The 21810-nt window shown below is 40.6% G+C and overlaps 1 protein-coding gene across 1 annotated transcript in view; it reads right to left on the bottom strand.

The window, feature by feature from the left end:
• Positions 1–1807: 1807 nt before the first annotated feature.
• LOC143275433 (nuclear protein AMMECR1-like) overlaps positions 1808–21810 on the bottom strand; it is a 46029-nt gene continuing 26026 nt past the window's right edge. The window contains exon 5 of the mRNA XM_076579528.1: positions 1808–16291. Coding sequence (XP_076435643.1) covers positions 16125–16291 — 167 coding nt within the window. The 3' untranslated portion in view covers positions 1808–16124. The remainder of the gene's footprint in view (positions 16292–21810) is intronic.

Below are 21810 nucleotides of genomic sequence, written 5' to 3'. Positions count from 1 at the left end.
CTGTGGTGGTGTGTCCCTGAGATTATTTGATGAGTACACCTGCTCCTCCATCAGTCACAGCATTCATTGGAAACAAACATCCTCACCTCATAGAAAGGCTCCAAGAACTTGCCAAGAGAAGACGAGTAGTTCTGCAATGGGTGCCAGCTGATTGTGGAATCCCAGGCAACATAGCAGCATATCAACTTGCCAAACTCAGAGCAAAAGGAAGTCAACCAGAAAACAGTGTCAACTGCACAGAGAAGAAGACCCTCATGAAGGCCATGCCACGATTGAGAACCACAAGGGATGCATGTCACCTTCTTGAACGCCGGCAACAGGTGGTGATCATGAGATGATGAACTGGCTATTGCAGTATCAGTGCCCACCTGTTCAGGAAGATGAAGCTGGCACCATCACCTGTCTGTGCCTGTGGTCTCGAAGACCAAACACCAGAAACATTCTTCAGACCTTTCCTCTTCTGAAGGAGCTCTGAGACATTGTGTGGCCGACACCAACCCTTCTACACACCAAGCTCTATGGCTCCAGACAGGACCTGGAGAAGATGCCTGACACTGTGTAAAGGCAAAGAAGTGTGAGTGAGAGAAAGAATACTATGTGTGTGAGTGCATTTCTTCTTTGTAGTCTATTACATTGTACTTCAGCCACAGCAGATTTTTCTACATGGAACTCATCCTCTTTTTTTCCTGTTTTGTCTGAAAGTGTATGTTTTATGATCAAAGCCAATTTTTCATCAGGATTATGCCAGAGACAGCTCTGTTGTTGCCAAGGGTTCTTTTATGCACACTACATTCATGCAGTGCATGTATCACTGAATATGTAAGTTCTTTTTCAGGTGTACATCTGTGTACACTTTGTATTGTGTATGGCATGTGTATATGCAATCATGTAAATTCATAAAACAGGACTGGAATAACCAAAAACCAAGCAAAAAAGGTTCTCAGTCATAATATCCACCTGACTGTTAGGTGCTTATAATTTCAAAATTAAAAAAAATATGACAAAACCAGCAAGTGTTGAAAGTTAAGTTGAAGGTCCCACGGTCTTTCAGGGCCACTGGGCCAATGTATTCACATCCATTGTGTCTAGCCTTTCAGGGCCACTGGGCCAGTGTATTCACATCCATTGTGTCTAGCCTTTCACGGCCACTGGGCCAGTGTATTCACATCCATTGTGTCTAGCCTTTCACGGCCACTGGGCCAGTGTATTCACATCCATTGTGTCTAGCCTTTCACAGCCACTGGGCCAGTGTATTCACATCCATTGTGTCTAGCCTTTCACGGCCACTGGGCCAGTGTATTCACATCCATTGTGTCTAGCCTTTCAGGGCCACTGGGCCAGTGTATTCACATCCATTGTGTCCAGCCTTTCACGGCCACTGGGCCAGTGTATTCACATCCATTGTGTCTAGCCTTTCACAGCCACTGGGCCAGTGTATTCACATCCATTGTGTCTAGCCTTTCACGGCCACTGGGCCAGTGTATTCACATCCATTGCATCTTCACTACATAAAGGTTGGACCTAATCCTCTCCCTCCACCACTTTCACCTTCCCCATCCCAAGTCAGGAACACAGTGAAGTGTCTTTCTTGAGGACAAAACCTATACCGAAACAGAGCCTCAAACCCTATTCACAGGTGAATACTGGATCCAAAGTCACAACACCCAGTTGATTCTGATATAGTAGTTCCACCACCATGTGTACCAAATAAAATGACAATATGTACAGAAGTTCAATTCAAATGCAACTTGAAAGACCTGGAACTGAAAAGACAGGAAGAGCAGCTATGAAGATGAAAGACATGATAAAACTTGATATGTTTTATTGATACTTTGTGAATAAAACATTTCATCTAATCTGGTTACATCACTGTAATACACATATATTCATGCACAGTACTCAAAACATGCGAAGAACATTTATCATTTCAGAGCTCACATGAACACAACACCACAGGACACAGAAAAACACTCGCAGAAAGCACGGTTTACAAACTCTACACCTGGGACACAGCAAAAAACCGAGTCACACACCACATACATCACACAGAGAACCCCACCCTTCTCTTCTCAGCTCACACTCCAATAAGCTCATTCAGCAAATGTACTTCAAAATGTATGAACGTCTTAAGAATATTTAACAGGCAACATTTTCTTAACAACCTGATTTTAATCAACAATATCAAATGCCATACTTGTAACATGCTTCACATACAACAGACATGTAAAAGTGAAAATCTTTACATTGTAAACAAAAGAGGAAATACAATCTGATAAACACACAAATATATATACGTATGCACTCAAGGCCTGACTAAGCATATTATGCTGCTGGCCAGGCATCTGCCTGGCAGAGGTGCAGCGTACATGGATTTGTATGAACACAGTGACACCTCTGAGAAACTGAAATGAAGGTCCATCACCAAGAGGAAACAAAGAAAAGAATTCTTGCTGTCCGGCATACTGTCTGCAGCCATGTACTGTGTGGTCCTCATTACAGTCATGTCGAATTAAATCCTGTTGCTTATAGCCCAGCCCGCCGCAACGGAGCCATCTTAGGGCTCATCACTTCTTAAAACCAGTTGCAGAGAAACCAAAATAATGTTAAAGACCAAACAAAATAATGCCAAAAGATCAATTAAAACAAAGTAAAAAGAAGACCTATTCACCCATGTCAGTCTGAGTCCGTGTAAATTTCAAATCAAGTTTTTAAGATATTGAAAACAGCGTAAAGACACCACCCATGTCTGTTTCAGTCCAAATGAAACTTAAACCAAGTTTAAATTTTTTATTTCCTTTAGGAACTGAAAAAGTATCTGGAGAACCTGTCTCGAAGCAAGATCTTCATGGAACTGGTTGTAGAATGAGCCTGATACAGTGCTGAACCCATCCTGTGTATGTGAAATGGGGAAATAACTCATCTTGTACAACTGTCTCCAGTGTAACACAAAGATGATAATCATAGCTTTTTATTTTTTATCATAATCATTATTGTTTGCCCAGCACAGGACTGAAAATATGTTTGAAACAAAAAATCCAAAAGTTAGAAAAAAACACAAAAAACAACCCACCTACAATTCTGATAGTTTTCTTCAGACATTAAATACATAGTTCATTATTACTGACACAACAAACTGTATCACCCGACTCTATTAATGTTCAAGACAACAATTTCATCGTGTTATCCCCTTGGCTAAGGTGCCAACCATAAACTTACCATCCTCAGATGAAACATGTCCAAAATTCAAAATAACAAACAAAAATACATACATATAATAATGGCAAAAAACAAAACTATAGGATGGGCATCTAGACCTTCTCCAAATAGTAACCACAAGCATCAGTGACAGTCACAGCCATGTGTTGCTCATTCCAGTGTTTGACAACGGCTCTACCTGTGTTACAGACCCTTACACTGTCAAAGCATTCACAGCTCATGTGTGATTCCTGCTGTCAGCAGCAACATAAATAAAATTGCTGGCTATAGGGGAAAAGAGGGTGGGTGTGTGGGAGAGAGATTGGGGAAGGTTACCAGCACATTTGCGTGTGCTGGAAAAAGGGCAATTCTGTCTTCAAAAGCAGCCCACAGTCATCCAGACTGCAACAGACATGCGTTGCCTTTTCACTGTTTACAACTGCTCTACCCAGGGTACAGATTATCTAGAAAACAAGCAACTCTATAAACCATCAGGGCAAGAAAGAGATGACAAAAAAAGAAAAAAGGTTGAAAACAACAAGTTAATTCATATGCAGTTTTCTGAAGACATATCTACATTCACGAGAAAAGATGATGAATGAAACTACCACTACTACTACTACACACACACATCCTATTTTCTATGGCCGTTTACATGTGAAGGGGCCATGAATTCATATCCACTGTCTAGGCCTCAGCATATGAGTGCAGGGCCCAATCCTGTCCTTCCACTATTAAACCTTCCCCAACTGGTCAACTTGTTCACACCTGGTGGAGTGATGATAACTGGAGTAAAGTGTCTTTCCCAAGGACACAACACCATGCCAAAACTGGGCCTCCACCCTGATCACTGGATCAAATGTCCAACACCTTACCAATTCCATCACAGCGCCTCCTTGTAATAATAAAGGGGATTAAAAACTATCAATTCTTTTTTAAATATATACATATATATATATATATATATATATAGAGAGAGAGAGAGAGAGAGAGAGAGATAACAATAGCAACAGCTAAAATAAGGGATATATACATACATACGTTTACACACACACACACACACCTATATATGTATGTGTGTGTTCCCCACAAACTGATACTATGACTCTTAAAGCAATTTTGACTTCCTGATTACTGGTATATACTTTTTCATATGGTTTCCTTTCATCAGTCCCTCCCTCCTCCCCTCCCCCTGACTGTATGAGACAAAGTGGAAGAATATGAATGTGCCAACACACACAAATTTGGAAGTACACTGACCTCATGCATTCATTGTGCAAGACAAATGAACAAGGTACAACAGATGACTGCACAATACAACACGTTTTTTACAACTCCATGCTAACAGGTTATGTCTTTTTCAGTTCAGTCTATAACACTTCCAGGGATGAGACAGAGTCTGAAATCACTGAAATCACTGCATTATCTCCACCATCAAATACATAACTTTAGATATTGTCACTTTCCAAATCTTCTTTCACACTGATTCCAAACTAGTCTAAAGAATCTCATGCCTGTTTACTGAGAGAGAAGAAACAGTACAGGAACACATCTGAACGGTTTCCAGTTCATATCACCAATTTAAAGAGGACTGCTCCTGCATATAGTTAACACCCAGCCAGTCATAAGGGAATGGGCAAGTTCCCAGAATTTTTATTGTATATTGTTGCTTATAAAAAAAACATAAAAGGGGAATGGGCTGGGAAGGCAGAAAAAGCAGACAACAGTGAAGGAAAAAAGGGGCAGAAATAAAGAGCAATAGAGAAGGGGAAATTTCTAGCACAGAATGTCCAGAAGATGGAGATGCTACTGATGCTGAAAGACCCCACAGGGGGAAGTTCCCACAAAACGCCCACCTCCAACATCAGGTTGAAAATTAAGCAAAGAGAGGTTAAGTACTTTCACACTAGCATGCACACAGACACACACATACTTTTCACACTAGCGTGCACACAGACACACACATACTTTTCACACTAGCATGCACACAGACACATACATACTTTTCACACTAGCATGCACACAGACATACACTCCCTCTCTTCTCTCTGCTTGATCATCCCCCTATAAGCCCTAAATGCAACCCACTGTTCGATCACAGGTACCAACAATACACTGATAGATAAATATTACAAGATGTTAGATTTACCATGATAGATACCAATATTACAGAGAGGACATTCAAACTCAAACCCCTACACCCATGGTTGGCATATCCACTTCCTAACACCATCAGCTATAGCCTTCAACACCCCATGGTGAGAAACACGCCACAGCGGCGGTCATACTTCCCAGTGTCCATGACCCCACAAACACATGACAAGTTCCCTGTCCTCAAACATCGTTCTTTATCCTTTCATTCCTCCATTCTTTAACCCTTTCGCTGCCAGGAAAATAAGATTTAAGTGAAATCTATTTGCCAGGGTTTTTTCATAAAAAACGGGTATAAATTTTCAAAAAATTCTGTGCTCTTTGTTATTGGAGAAAGACCCATAAAAGTATATATTTTCTGAAAGGTAAATGAATAAAGAACACAAAACACATGAGGTTTTCCCATTTTATATATATTTTAGTGACATGCTGTTGTTTTGAAATCAGTGTTTTGTTTTTTGTCACATTTTCAACTTTTTCATTACTAACATTAGTCAGGTAATTTGCACTAAAATGTCATATTTTCTGGACAAATGTATATCTGCATACACAAAATCATACTAGAACAACCACAATAAAAAAAATTTAAAAGAGACAGATATACAATGCATTGTGACTTCTCCAAGTGATAATGTGGATGAGAGGCCACACCCCCAGTCTCCACCCCCTCCTCTTCACCCCTCTCACACGGTCGCTTGATCCAATTTTCATCAGACCGGGTTGGATGAGTGCCAAGAAAATCGCTCACACTGTCCTGCTAATTATTCAGTCACTTTCTGTCATCTGCTAAGGTTTGCACAGCCAGCATCACTCACTGATAGTCGTATCTTGGCCACTCTCTTGATTGCTCCCTTTATTTTCTATCAAATCGTCCTATAAATGTTCATCCCTGTCTTCTTTGAGTTTACGCTTCAATTCTTTCTGAGCATCAGCAAAAGAAAGCAATCTTGGTTGATTTAGTTCGCTACGATCGCATGTCTTGAGCACGGCGTCAGTCCAACATTTTGTTGAGCGAGCGAGGAGAGGAGCCAGGCAAACACAGGGACAGTAACCCAACCAAAACGTTCAAATAAAGGACTGCTTCATGATGTAGATGGGGTTTCTAGCTATGAATAGAATCCAGAAAGATTCCCCAAGCTGAGGCTACCAGCATTTTTTGTCAACGAACTGAACGCAAAGCTGGGAAAAGTCAGAATATTTCGATGACGAGTTATCTCGTCATTGTGGCAGCAAAGCGTACATGCTTGCCATGACAAGTTATCTCGTCATATAAGCAGCCTAGGGGTTAATATATATTTACTTAGAATATTTCGATGACGAGTTATCTCGTCATTGTCGCAGCGAAGCGTACATGCTTGCCATGACGAGTTATCTCGTCATATAGGCAACCTAGGGGTTAATATATATTTACTTAGATAGTCACCCACAAAAACAGGAGAGAGGAAAACAACCAGAGACATGATGAAACTGGTTATCTGTTCATCGAGAAACTTACCCACCCCCCTCCCCCAGACACACACACTGGATCAGAAGTCTAATGACTGAACAACTCTGCCACTTGCCTTCTCAGTGTTGGTTCACCTGACATCTATAAATCAACACATGATCTCCAACAACACAACTTCAGAACACCCAGAAACCCCCCATTCCCCTTTGAACACCAGATGGACCTCCCACCCAGACACACATCCACGACATACACCCTGAAACAACCAAACCTTCACCAAACCAAGACACCAACTCTCAACAACTTGATCTTAAGGGGGCTAGCCAACAGGTCGGTTAACTCAGCTCTACCCTATAACAACAAACAATACAAACAATAGAAGCAGACACCAAGTTTACAAGCATTCACAAACTGTTAAATATTTGTCAACAAATTATTCAACTATTTGGAATAAAAGGAAAAAAAAACACACACAAGAATCACATGTAGTAAACAAATATTCTACAACATATATTCCCGATGCACATAAACATCTAACTTATAGAACATGCATGCATGCAAAAAATATCTCTATGAGCATCTCTTTGAAAAACAATGCCCACATCAACAAATAGTATCCTTAACATGAAACACACTCACATTCCACTGTGCATGTTAATTTACACACAATACATAATTCCATAATTCAATTACAACATCTGTAATGTAATTTCCATTATACTTCTTGCACAATAATGACATTATCAATTAAAATAATATAATTCTCAGTGATAATGCATACAGTGTTTGCTTTCAATAGCATCAATGCACATAATTTTTTATACTGTATAATAATTTTCAGTTTATGTTGATATCACTGGTTTCAACATGAGATACTCTTCAAAGTTAACTGCTTTCCACTTTCATAGTTCCCTGCTTTCCAATTTCTTATTTAACTGCTTTCCACTTACACACAGTTTTCTTTCTAAAACTTGATGATAACACATGCACATGAAATGATTTTTCACATTCAAAATTGTAGAAAATAGGTATGAAACAATACCACCCAGTATGAAAACAAAAAATTAAAAATGAGCACCCTTGCAAACCAAACAGACACATATCACATACTCAACATTGCAAAATTGCAACAACAAAAAAACTTATTATCACCTTAGCTTTCCTTCTTTCAAAGGCAGATATACTAACATAATCACAAACTGTAATTGTATTCTTCAGAAAATAAATAAAATACATAAAAAATTATGTAGCGAGAAAAGAATATCAGAAATTTATGTCTTAAATTGCACACAAATATCTATTGTTGACAACAATGAGTACTAATCTGATCTGAACTTAATCTTTAAACAACTCTTCGGTCCAAAGACATACCTCAGCATCCCATAATGATGATAGTAATGCAGACTGACGCTAACACCTCCAAGACAAGGAGCTTGTGGTGTTTATAATAAAAGTTATGCATACAAAACCATACATGCATTCACATGACACCAAACACAAACAAGCATGTGCACACACAAACATGCAAACAAAAAAATATGTACACTCACAAAGCAGATGTTCAAGAAGCACACTTGTACACTCACAGAGCAGATGTTCAAGAAGCACAGTAGTCAATAAAATGGTTGGCAGAACAGAAGAGGTGTTTCGAGAGACAGTTTAAACTGAACTGGAGAATCCATATGAAGTAATAAGAATGGCAGTTTGTTCCATTCTACTGGGCTGGGCAAAGGTAGAAGGAAGACTGCTGACATTGGGATTTTTTGTTTCTTTGAGAATCAGCACTCTGGAATCAGCACCAGAGTGTTAACATCTAGGATTATACATGCATGCCTACCCCAAATTATAACCATCAGGAACAGACGATACAGAAATCTTGAACAACCTGACTTTTTCAAAAATTTACAGGAACATACTATTATCAGTATATGCACAAACATAAGTTTTCTCCACTTCAGTTTTCCCTTTTTTAACTTTGTAGTAAACACAGCCACCACTCATTGTATTCTTTCCTGAAGGTCTGGCATGTAAAGTTCTTTTTTCACAAGGTTCACACCTCACCTTCTTCACCAGTCTAAAACATTTGCATGTAACCCATCTTTTCAGTTGAGTGCACTTTCTTTTTCACTTCACCTCTTTCATAGCCACTTATGGACTATGTGTGCATGCAAACTGTTCCAGTTACAATTTATCATCCGCTGTCAGGTTTGTCCACCAGGGAAAAGAATGCCCCATTTTTTGTTAGTTTGTTGTTGTTTTATTTCTATAACACATTATCTGCGGCCATAACATCTAGAACAATCATCAACTTTTTTTTCCCCATAACAAATACAGCTATTCCCGGAGGGTCGGCATGTATGAGTATGGATGGAAAGACAATCAATGCAGACTTGCACACACAGAACAGTGACAGTTGTTCCCTCATGCCACACAGAGAACAAGGCAGGCTGTACACATAGAAAGTTTCCGGGCTGAGAACCATGGAAAAAATCTGCTCTGGGTACATATCCAAAAGCTCCATGGCAATACCGACAGCAGAATATGAAAGGAACAGAACCTGTAAAGGATCATGATACATGTCTGCAAATAAAGACCCTGACAAAACCAAGTCTATTTTAAGCCCCATCAGAGGTGGGGGTTTTCAGCCAGTGGCCGACTCCTACCTACAGTTGTCTGTGTTGTGGCGTCAAACAGGAAGACTGGAACCACACATCCAAGGGTCATTCACTTCACAGATGTGTCTTTGGGAGTGTTGCTCAAATTTCCTGACTAACACTGCAGATGTATATATCTCTCAGCCTGGTTTGTGTCAGGCTATATCATGAGAGGATAGCCTTCTCAAATAGTCCCAAACCTAAATGAATCCCCCACCACAGTATCTTCATCACCCCCATCATCATTCATCCTCACTGAAATACAGAAAACATGTCCAAAATTCTAGGGGGAAAAAAAGAAAAAAAAGAAAAGAAGATGCAGTCTTGGTCTTATTCCATCTTGTAGTAGCATTTCTCAACATTTTTTTTTATATCATACTTTCAAAGAAAGAGCGCCTGTTTTATCAAAACGAACAAAATCATTCATCTGATAGAACTTATCCCTAAGTTAGAAAATGTGAAGCATTGGATATAATGATTTGCATCTATCACACTATATCAGTTGACACATTATGCAACTGCTGTGGCATGAATTAAAGAAACAGAGGTGGTTGAAAAAAAGATACGAGAAACAACAGGACTAAAACTTTACAAAACTGACCAATACTTTGCTAAAGATGATCTGAAATTATTTCACCCACACTTGTAGGTTAATATTTGCTGCACAAATACCTTGCCTCGAGTGATAGGCATGCAATAATATTAAAAGAAAAAAACAAACAAAATGGCAACATGTTTCTTACATAACTTGAAAATGAAAAAACATCATTTTTTTGGTCATTCCAAGATCCACAAACACAGCATCATCCAAATTGAAATCACCACATTTATCTGTGGTAATCTTCCTCAAACACCCATTCACCACTCAAGTCAGTTCAACACTCATTCAATGAAAGAGTTCAACGACAGTTCAGTTGGACTTATACTCAACAATGTAATGTCAATCTTCACACTCATCAAATAAAATACGTCTGAAACACCTTACCCTCATCCACGGTCATTTTCTCAACAATAATCAAAAAGGAATCCACAAAAAATATCCAGAGAAAATTCCAAGTAATCATCCAAAAGGAAATTTCAACAATGATTGGATGGGAATAAATAAATCAAAATAGTAATTCAACACAAAGTTTAACTCTATGGGACTCTCCCACTATTGTGCAATAAATCTTTTTCATCTATCCAATAATTGAGAATCTTAAGTTCACAATCGTCCAGTTAAAGTATCACATGTATCATTAATGAGATTTTTCAACTCCAAATCAAACTCATTCTCCAACATTTGTTTAAATGAAATTTTTAACAATTGTTTCATGATATTCTTCACCAATTAATTAATTCCTCCTCCAAGTATCCAACATAAATCACATTCAACAGCATTTCCAATCATTACCCCCACCTAAATCTGTTCACAAACTGAAGCAGGGAAACATTTGACCCTCGGACTCAAAAAGTGGGAATTAAATTTTCAATGTTTGTCCAGTTAGAAATATCATTCTCATCCATCAAATGAAAAGTGGGTATTTTCTATGTTTATCCAACATTAAAAACATGTCTTCAATCATCCAACAGAGTATGTGAATTTTCAATAATTATGCAATAACGCCTTTTGTTCATCCAATGAAAAGTGAGAATTCTGAATGATTATCATCCATTGCAAATTTATCTTTTCAATCACTCGAGGAAATGCTCATTAACAGGTATCTTCAAGAGTAAGACTTTTTTCCTTATCTTTCATAAAAATCCAATTTTGACACCAACTGACCCCTTCTTTACAAGACTGGATTGGTCAGATTTCAAATGTGGATCCTTGTTTTCATTTTCCTCCAGTCACTCTCTGTGTCTACCCCTTCTTGTCTCCCCTACACCCCCCTTCCCCATTTGTCCAGCAGTCTGGGACCATCCAGGTGTTCCACTCAGTCAGTCCTTTCTGCATTCAGTCATGTTCATTATGTTCTCAGAGTGTCCTTTCTGCATTTACATTAAATCTATACCAATCAGAAAAAGGTTTACTAAGAATAACGCTTATTTGAACACACACAGACACACACACACACACACACACACACTCAGAAAATGTTTTACTATGACTAATACACATTTGAACTCACACACACACACATTCACACACACGTTCACACACATGCACATTCAACCATGGCCATTATTCAAGCACAAAACAAAGTGCAGAATATTACTGTTAACAAAAAGCACAGCTTATAAAACCGTTGTTTATCATAAAAATACCAAAACAGGCCATCATTATGTTATAGAAAAAAAAAAAAAAAACTAGAAAAAAAAATCAGAATTTTCAAACCTAAGCAGTGGAGAGAGACTGGAGAAAACTCAGGTTATCACTCTCAACAGACTTCTCCACAAATATAATTACACTCATCACAAGTTCATAATTAAAAAGAACATAATGTCTGTGAAACTCCTGATATACTATATCTTATCATGAAAAACTAGTGATAATGTATTGGAAGATACAAAAAAAGAAATAAATTCTAACAGCCAAAGAAAATTACACAACAGCAACAACCACCTTCTTTTTTCAACCGAGTGGCTGCTGAACCTTGAAGTGACATCGGTGTGGCATGACACTGAGATGCAAGAACTACTTATTCTGCGCTTCTGTGTGGTGTCATTAATTTTGCAGAACAATAATAATGCAGTTCTAAGAGTAAAAAGTCCAAATACTAAATAGTGACTGACCGAGTCCTGACCTCTAACACCACCATCTTCTCTCAGGCAACAGCCCATCACTGACAAACATGTTCGCAGGCAGAGGTCAAGGGGTAAATGTGTAAAGACCTCCAACAAAGAGCCCATAAACCATGTCAGCAAGAAAAGAGTCACTCCATCAAGGCCATTATCTTACACCACAGCATCATCCTTCAATCTTCAAGCAAAAAAACAACAACAAAAAAACCACACACACAAAAAGCTGTCAACAAAGTAATAACAATAATCAATGTTCTACAGTACACACATCCCCCTCCCAATACTTCCCCAGCAATGTAGACCCTTGGTTCACAATTCTAACCAAAAACACACTCACATCCCCCCCACCCCCCACCCCCTCCCCATGCCCTCAAAAATCAAATCAAACAAATGGGCATTTGAACCACATGCATTCACACACAGCATATCAACATAGATATGCTGAACATCAGCATGGTGCAAAATGTCAAACTCATCAGAAGAAGTGAAATAATTCTTCATAACCAAGGTTCCTATCTTTAGTTACACAGCCTGAACATTACCACTGGAAGGGTGACGGTGGTTGCTGAGTGAAGGCACAGTAATTGGTAAGAATCCTGACAGTCAGCAAGATCAAACAAACACATGAATAACATAACATGTGGGAGTGAAACAAGTCAGATGCCCCAGTAACCACTTTATCCACAACACTCTGCCCGAGTCACAGGTACTGTCAGTAACTGCACTGCAATTTGTCCGGGTGTCCTCTGTCCCTTCGCCACCTGTCATTCTTGGGGCATTGTAGTGTAGTGTAGTGTAGTGTAGTGCAGTGTAGTGCAGTGTACAAATTGTATTACTCCTTGTCAAAAAGATTTCTCTGTGTGAAATTCAGGCTGTTCTCCCCAGGTAGAGTGCATCACTACAGTGCAGCACCACCCCTTTTTTTCTGCATGCAACCATTTGTTTTCCTATCAAAGTGGATGTTTCTACAGAATTTTGCCAGGACAACCCAACTGTTACCAAGGTTTCTTTTACATTAGCTAAATGCATGCTACAAATCGGACTTCGATTTATCATCTCATCCGAATGACTAGCATCCAGACCACCTCTTAAGGTCTAGTGGCAGGGGAGAAAGTACCAGCTAGTGTGGGATTCAATCCTGCAGCCTTAGATTCTGCTGCTTCCTGGGCAGACACATTACCACCAAGCCGCCACTGAACAGGCCATTACAGGAGTGACAGTCCTTCTCACACTGCGCACAGGTGAAAGCTGACACTGGTCTGTCTGGCTTTGGACCTTTCTCCTCAGTTTTTTGTCTTGGAAATAATGGGCAAGCATCTCTTCAAACTTGTAGAGGCCTTTCTGCACCATCTGTAGCTTCCCAGGTGTTCATGCTGACATTCAAGGACTTCGATCTCTCTTGTAGACATCTTACAAGCACAGGTGGGCGGTTCCTGTGGGATGTCTATCCTGTAGTAGTTCTGGGTCACATTACTGGTGTGGCAACAAAGTCACACACTGTTGTTTGTTGCCTGCCTTCATCACACGTGTGCTGTTGTGCTTCACACATTCAAGGCATCAGTCGTCTCCTGTTCTGTTTTTTCCACTCTAACATTTCAGATTTATGATATCATGCAATCTAATACCAAAAAGATATGCACAGGTATATCTGTTCTGGCAATTGAAACATCCTTTTCTCAACAGCAGTGTTTCATCAAACAATCTTTACAGGACACAATTCCATCTGCTGGTTCTGTCGGACCTTCACAGCAAACAATTTCAGTTGTGTTGTTTTTGGTTGGGTTGGATTTTTTCCCCTCAATAATCCCCCTTGGTCCACCATTTGAGACCTTTAAAAATTCCCAAAACATGTCTTTGATTTACACACTGCACTTGAACTTTGAAAATTCCATCTGATTTTTTGTTTTTTGTTTGTTTTGAAATAGCATAATATATTCATTGTGGTTTTTTTTATTTAGCATCTTTTGACATATATTTACTGACTGATTTATTTATTTGTCATTGTTGCTTACAGCCCTGCCAATCACACAGGGACATAATACGGCCGAAAACACTGTCAATATAAATCCTGAGTAAACTGAAAAAGATATTTTTAAAATACTAGAAAGAACTGGCACAAGTAATCATATTCATGCAAATAAACCCAGGACATTGACTTTTCCATCAATTTTTCACCAGAGTATTAAAAAACTGAACACACACACACACACACATATATATATATATATATATATATAACAAAATTTTATATATTTATATAGTAAAATAATATTAGACATACAAAACCAAAAGATACCAGAAGGCTAATCCCACATCCTATGCACAAAAAGAATACAACATCACAAGAATGCCTTATTATCAAGTCCAGAAAAAGACAAAAAATATTCAAGAAAAAATACAGGTGGCTGGAACCAGGAAAGTTTGAAATAAGAAAGGAAGAGAAAACAGAAAGAAAAAGAAGGGAAAAAAAAAGGCAGGGCAGATACAAAGAGACCGATATAAAATTGGAAATTTCTAACACAGAATCTCCAGAAAGTGGGGAAACAGTTTATACTGAAACTGTGAAAAAGCCCATAGCATCCCTACAAGAGAGTTGTGGTTGGGGGAAGGGAGTTGTGGAACGGGCTGGGGTTGGGGTGGGGGTGGGACACCTGAGACACCAAAATCTATTGTCTATACCTAACAAGGCTTCTGAGAATGCATAATATGCGTCACTGACGCTTTGAAAACTTAAAGCATGCACTGAATTTTCGCTGAGGAGGTCCCTGGGACATCATAACAATTCTAAAAAAACACATAAAAAGAGTGACAACTGTGTACTGGAGCTTCACTATATTTGTCTTCTAATTTTACAAAGAATGTTTCTTCCATACAATTTTTTCTTTCCTCATTTCTTGATAAGGATTGGGTTGACAGCAGTGATGCAATACAGTTCCACTGGATTTGAGACAACATGACTGGGACATAGAGTTTAACAACCTACTGGCTTGCACCCTTGTGGTCAAGCTGTTCAGGTATTGGGTTTTGGGTTGATGAAGGTTGTCTTGTCAAAGGGGGCAAGTCATGGAATCAGGATGTGCTGTACACATCTTTTTGTAATACAAATACCAATCACCTGGTAATTGATTATGTCCACTAAATACAAATAATTATATTCTGGACACTATGAGGTTATCAGCAGGGTTTGGTCTCTACCCTCTGTCACAACACGCAGACAGATTCAGCCTTTGCCTTTTCTATGTCATTAGATAATAAAGAAACGGTGGGGGAGTGGGGATGTCAGCTGGGACTGGGGGGTAGGAGTGTTTAGAATCTACAGTCATACACAGTATGTCTATCACATGCATATAACAATCCACAGTAACCAGGGAGGTATTTTCCACGCTCAGTTATGAAGGAGCAAGCACTTAAAAAAATTTTTTTGTGTGTGGTTTGAGGGTGGAGGGGGAATGTCAGACGGGACACAGTTGGCAGAGAGAAAGTGAGAAGGTATGGAGGATGTGGGGTAGGTGTGGAACAGGGAGGGGGAGAGGGAGAGAGGATGCACTAAACTGAACAAGTTCCTTTCAGTCAGAACTGTCCCCAAATGTTCACACCAAGAAACCCCACCCTGACAGAAACCTTCAGTCAGAACTGTCCCAAAACATTCACACCAAGAAACAGAAACCCACTCACAAACATCCATGCAATGAATACCATACAGCACAACATCAAAGCCACACAACACATCACACCACTGCTTCACCCCATGACGCTGGTTTAACACCACTCAGCTCCTATGTGTCATCGGCCTAAAGCCCAAGGCTGTTGTGGTGGTGAGCGGACTCGACATTCTCATGATTAAAAGCGTGACAGTCAGAGGAGATTGGAGTGCTGCCCTCTGATTCAGCTGCAAGAGGATGGACGATAGGATGACAAAATGCTGCCCACAAGGAAACCAGCCCCTGCCACCATCAGGAGTGGGTGTTGGTCTTTTGGCTGACGTAGTCATTATAACTGATGGTGATTTTTTCACTACGGTATCGAGTCAGTCGTATAGACTTGCGCACGTCCGTTGTGATGGGCCCTTTGTGGCCCCCCTTCTGCAGCAAGGAGTCGATGGTTTGGATTTGGTCCCAGCCTGAAAATGTCACACTGTGCTTTTACGTCAGTGCTAAGGACACAAAATCGAGTCACAGTTAAGTATGTGTAATTAAATGATATTTCTTAAAGGCACATGCATGCTGACTTCACTTGATCAAACACCTGTAAGTTTCATGCATGTCAACATCACTGCACAAGAGAGGAAAGACTTTCAAGACTCACTTGTGATACACACTGATGAGCTTGGGAAGAAAAAAAAAAAGGCTTGCTAGCGAGTTCAAACCAAGGATGTTCTGTTTGGAAGCAAGTAGTCTTATCAACAGCGCTACGACGCATCTGACATCACTCAACCATTTTTTTTTTGCATGCGATTAATATATCATTGTATTTGAGGTAATAACACTATTCTAATCTTCTACTCTTTTTTGACTCACTTGTGTAAACAAAGTGAGTCTATGTTTTAACCCAGCGTTCGGTTGTCTGTGTGTGTGTGTGTGTCTGTGTCTGTCCATGGTAAACTTTAACATTGACATTTTCTCTGCAAATACTTTGTCAGTTGACACCAAATAAGGCATAAAAATAGGAAAAATTCAGTTCTTTCCAGTCATCTTGTTTAAAACAATATTGCACCTCTGGGATGGGCACAAAAAAATAAAAAAAGAAGCCAAATTACATGCAAACTGCATTTACTGTTATATTTATATTTTTTGTATTCTCTGAACTTGGCACTTTGATCGGATATTCTGACACAACAACAAGAGCAGTCATTATTATCATTTTTTGTTCAAACAGGAACTTCTTTTGCTAAGCATGGAAGTTTTATTTATTTTGCAAACGTTTTTGGTGCAGATAGTAAAAAAGGGAAATTAATCTGTAATCAATGCTAGGGGACTTAATTTGCTTTAAACTGATCTTTCTCATCTTAAACATAACATTTTGAAATTATACTCAATACATAAAAAGCTTGTGTGTTTTACTGTCAGTGTACAGGGCTTTCACTATGTTCATTCGCCCAAGTGGTCTTTTTCGGAAAATACTCAAATCAATACGATGAGTGGACTTTACAGATCTGTTGGCTGAGCCCTGAAGGTCATGGGCAAAAATCAATTGCATACACATATTTATACACATTCAAAGAGTGTGCTCTTCTTCGCAAACGCAAACGACGCCATTTTGTTTCAAGTTGTTGACCTGCCCGTTCAATCCTATATTCAATGGACAATACATGACAACATGTGATGGAAAGTTGGAGAAGGAGACCGTTAAATATTTATTCAGAGAAAGATTTGTGAACGCCTCATCACTTACTGGATTATGCCCCAAACTGCCATAAAAATATCCACAGAATCAGTCCGAATTCACAGTAAAAATTGTAAACCATGCGAGTTAATACCTTGAACTGATCACGATGAAACGAAAAAATTTCCAGTCTTGACTTTCCTCAAAATGAAGTCCTTTTCACTTCTTACGACGTTTAGAAGTACTTGTACTTGGCTCTACATGTTATTAGTTTAATAAAATACTAAATTTTCATATCAACTTTAAAACTATAAAACTAGAATGAACATAAAAGAGAAATTGAATCGACCATGTCGTGCTACATTCGCAGCGGGTGTAACTAAACTTGTACATCTATCTAGATCCAGAGAAAATGGCTAAATGTTGCAGTGTGATTGCGGCGATAGCCACGTCTCCTTTACCGCGGACTTAAAAGGAGGAGTTTGTATTATACTCCATGTTTGGTGTTACATATACTTACCATGTCAAACTGATGCAAACTAGGCCTATTGGTTTGCTCTGCTTGGCCAAATTTCGCGCGGCTAACAGTGAAAAGACGGGCCCGCCCGCTCTCAGCCAATCAAACGTCTCTAAAAGCTATAAGCGCTGAATCATTCCTTTGGCTAAGGCTCTCTACGCCATCTTGTCAGGTTTACGCTCTGTCTCGTCTTACGCTTTTTTTGGCTATTAAGCGTATTCATTTGGCCTTATTTTGCTGCATGCGGCTTGTGTTTATTGTATTCTTACATTCTGTGTACTCGATTCGACTCGGCACCCTCGATTCGTTCGTTTTTTTCTACCTCTAAGTCAATCCTGTCTTTCCTTTCTCTGTTGGGGGTCGGATTTTCGCTGGAATTTTTAATTGCCCTTAACACTGTTTAAATCATATTATTCTAGTGTATCTTGGGCATTCAAAAAAATTTTAAGGGCAATAAAAAATTCTTTTTAATGGCTATCACCTTAATCACACTGCAACATTTAGCCATTTTCTCTAGATCTAGATAGATGTACAAGTTTAGTTACACCCGCCGCGAATGTAGTAAGACACAGTCGATTCAATTTCTTTTTTATGTTCAATCTAGTTTTATAGTTTTAAAGTTGATATGAAAATTTAGTATTTTGCTAAACTAATAACATGTAGAGCCAAGTACAAGTACTTCTAAACATCGTAAGAAGTGAAAAGGACTTCATTTTGAGAAAAGTCAAGACTGGAAATTTTTTCGTTTCATCGTGATCAGTTCAAGGGTATTAACTCGCATGGTTTACAATTTTTAACTGTGAATTCGGACTGATTCTGTGGATATTTTTATGGCAGTTTGGGGCATAATCCAGTAAGTGATGAGGCGTTCACAAATCTTTCTCTGAATAAATATTTAAGGGTCTCCTTCTCCAACTTTCCATCACATGTTATCGTGTATTGTCCATTGAATATCGAATTGAACGGGCAGGTCAACAACTTGAAACAAAATGGCGTCATTCGCCTTCGCAAAGAATATGAGCACGCGCTTTGAATGTGTATAAATATGTGTATGCAACTGATTTTTGCCCATGACCTTCAGGGCTCAGCCAACAGATCTGTAAAGTCCACTCATCGTATTGATTTGAATATTTTCCGAAAAAGACCACTTGGGCGAATGAACATAGTGAAAGCCCTGTACACTGACAGTAAAACACACAAGCTTTTTATGTATTGAGTATAATTTCAAAATGTAATGTTTAACTCACTCGTTGCCATTGTCCACATATGCGGATGTCGTCGGAAAAAGCGTTCGATGCCAATGTCCGCATATGCGGATTTGGATTTTGAAAAGTTGCGCTGCTGGAGTGACATGTCGGATACGAAACTCAAAAGCAGAACTGATTCTTAAGTTATCTCCGGCCAACTTTTCATTCACACACACAGCGTGTGTGCAGTGACACGCTCATTAGCAGACGACAACGAAGCATACCCTCGGTCAGCTCTGCAAGTTGTTTGACAAGATGGCATCGCGTCGAAGTGTTCGACACGGTAGGAGAGGTCAAACACAAAACAGCGTTGAAGCTACTTTGGAAATGATCCAAACTGAAGGCTCCGATGTTGAAGGAGATAATGTTGGTTCGTCGGACAGTGATTTTGAACCATATCCCGATGAACTAGAAATAGATTCGGCCGCTGAAGAGGGTGTTTACAGTGGAGAGGAAAGCAAGTCCTGACCATGTGCCAGCTGAACGACACTGACAACGAAATCACTGAGGAAACGGATGACTTTGCTGGTGTTTTTACCAGTGGTTGGACTGAAAATGGTGAGTCTGTATGCATTATATATATATATATATATATATATATATATATATATATATATATATATATATATCATGGCCTGGCTTTGCTGACGAAGATCTAGGAAGGGCGTTGTCCACGTCTGATGCAGGCACGCTCATGGCTGACAAGGCCAATGCGGGAAAAGCAGAGTCGGCCGCAGCGGTTGCAAGGGAAAGTCTGGTCTGGGTTCGCGGCTGCAGCGTCGTGGTTCTTCCTCCTTCTGCGTTTGTCCTCAAGGCTGGCCCTGCGGTTGTTTTCGAAGGAGGAGACAGCTTGGTGGATGGTGCGTCGCCAGGTCTCTCGATCAGCGGCTACTGCGGACCACTGGCGATGGTCAATGTGACAGGCACTGAGAGCTTTCTTCAAGGAGTCTTTGTATCTCTTCTTGGGTGCTCCTCTGTCACGGTGGCCAGTGGACAGTTCGCCATACAGCGCGATCTTGGGCAGGCGGTGGTCCTCCATCCTGGACACGTGCCCTGCCCAACGTAGCTGGGTCTTTAGCAGCACTGCCTCGATGCTGATAGTCTTTGCCTGCTCCAGGACCTCGACATTTGTGATGTAGTCACTCCAGTGGATGCTGAGGATGGTGCGAAGGCAGCGCTGGTGGAAGCGATCAAGCAGTCGTATGTGGTGCCGGTAGGTGACCCAGGTTTCGGAGCCATACAACAGGGTGGGCAGTACAACAGCTCTGTACACGCTGATCTTTGTGTCTTTCTTCAGGTGTTTGTTGTTCCACACTCTCTTGTACAGCCTGCCGAATGCGCTGTTTGCCTTTGCAAGTCTGTTGTCGATCTCCTTGTCGATCTTGGCGTCAGACGAGATGGTGCAGCCTAGGTAGCTGAACTGGTGGACCGACTTCAGCTCTGTCTCACCGATGTTGATGTGAGGAGCGTGGAATTCTTCCCGTGGGGCAGGCTGGTGGAGAACTTCCGTCTTTTTCAGACTGACTTCTAGGCCGAAGAGCTGCGCAGCCTCTGCGAAGCAGGACGTTATACGCTGCAGGGCCGCTTCTGTATGGGCGACGAGGGCAGCATCGTCGGCAAACAGAAGCTCTCTGATGAGTTGCTCCAGTGTCTTGGTGTGGGCCTGTAGCCGCCTCAGGTTGAATAGGCTGCCATCAGTGCGGTATCTGATGAAGATACCGTCGTCGTCGCCAAGATCTTCAGTGGCCTGTTGGAGCATCATGCTGAAGAAGATCGTGAAGAGGGTCGGCGCGAGGACACAACCTTGTTTCACTCCATTTCCAATTGGGAAGGGCTCCGAAAGGTCGTTGCTGTGTCTGACCTGTCCACGCTGTTCCTCATGTAGTTGGATGACCATGCTGAGGAATTTTGGGGGGCATCCTAGACGTTTCATGATCTCCCACAGACCTTTTCTGCTCACGGTGTCGAAAGCTTTCGTGAGATCGACGAATGTCGCATACAGTCCTTTGTTCTGTTCCCGACATTTTTCTTGTAGCTGTCTGAGAACGAAGACCATGTCAGTGGTGCCTCTGTTGGTTCTAAAGCCACACTGACTCTCTGGGAGATGTTCTTCGGCGATAGTAGGCACCAGCCGATTTAGGAGGACTCTGGCGAGGATCTTGCCTGCGATGGAGAGCAGAGTTATCCCCCTGTAGTTGGAGCAGTCCGACTTTTCTCCCTTGTTTTTATACAGGGTGATGATGACTGCGTCACGGAGGTCCTGTGGTAGTTTGCTTTGCTCCCAGCAGCAGACAAAGAGGTTGTGGAGTTTGGAGTGTAGTGCTGGGCCTCCATTCTTCCACGCCTCCGGCGGAATTCCGTCAACCCCTGCTGCCTTGCCACATTTCAGCTGTTCAATGGCCTTGACAGTCTCTTCTAGGGTTGGTAGCTCGTCCAGTTGTAATTTCACTGGCTGTTGTGGGATGCGGAGAATTGCCGAGTCTTGAACCATGCGGTTGGCGCTGAAGAGGGCCTGGAAATGTTCCGACCACCTGTTCAGGATCGACGTCTTGT

Source organism: Babylonia areolata, chromosome 30, assembly GCF_041734735.1.
Source record: "Babylonia areolata isolate BAREFJ2019XMU chromosome 30, ASM4173473v1, whole genome shotgun sequence".
Taxonomy (NCBI): Eukaryota; Metazoa; Mollusca; class Gastropoda; order Neogastropoda; family Buccinidae; genus Babylonia; species Babylonia areolata.
This window is presented reverse-complemented; position numbering and strand designations above follow the sequence as displayed.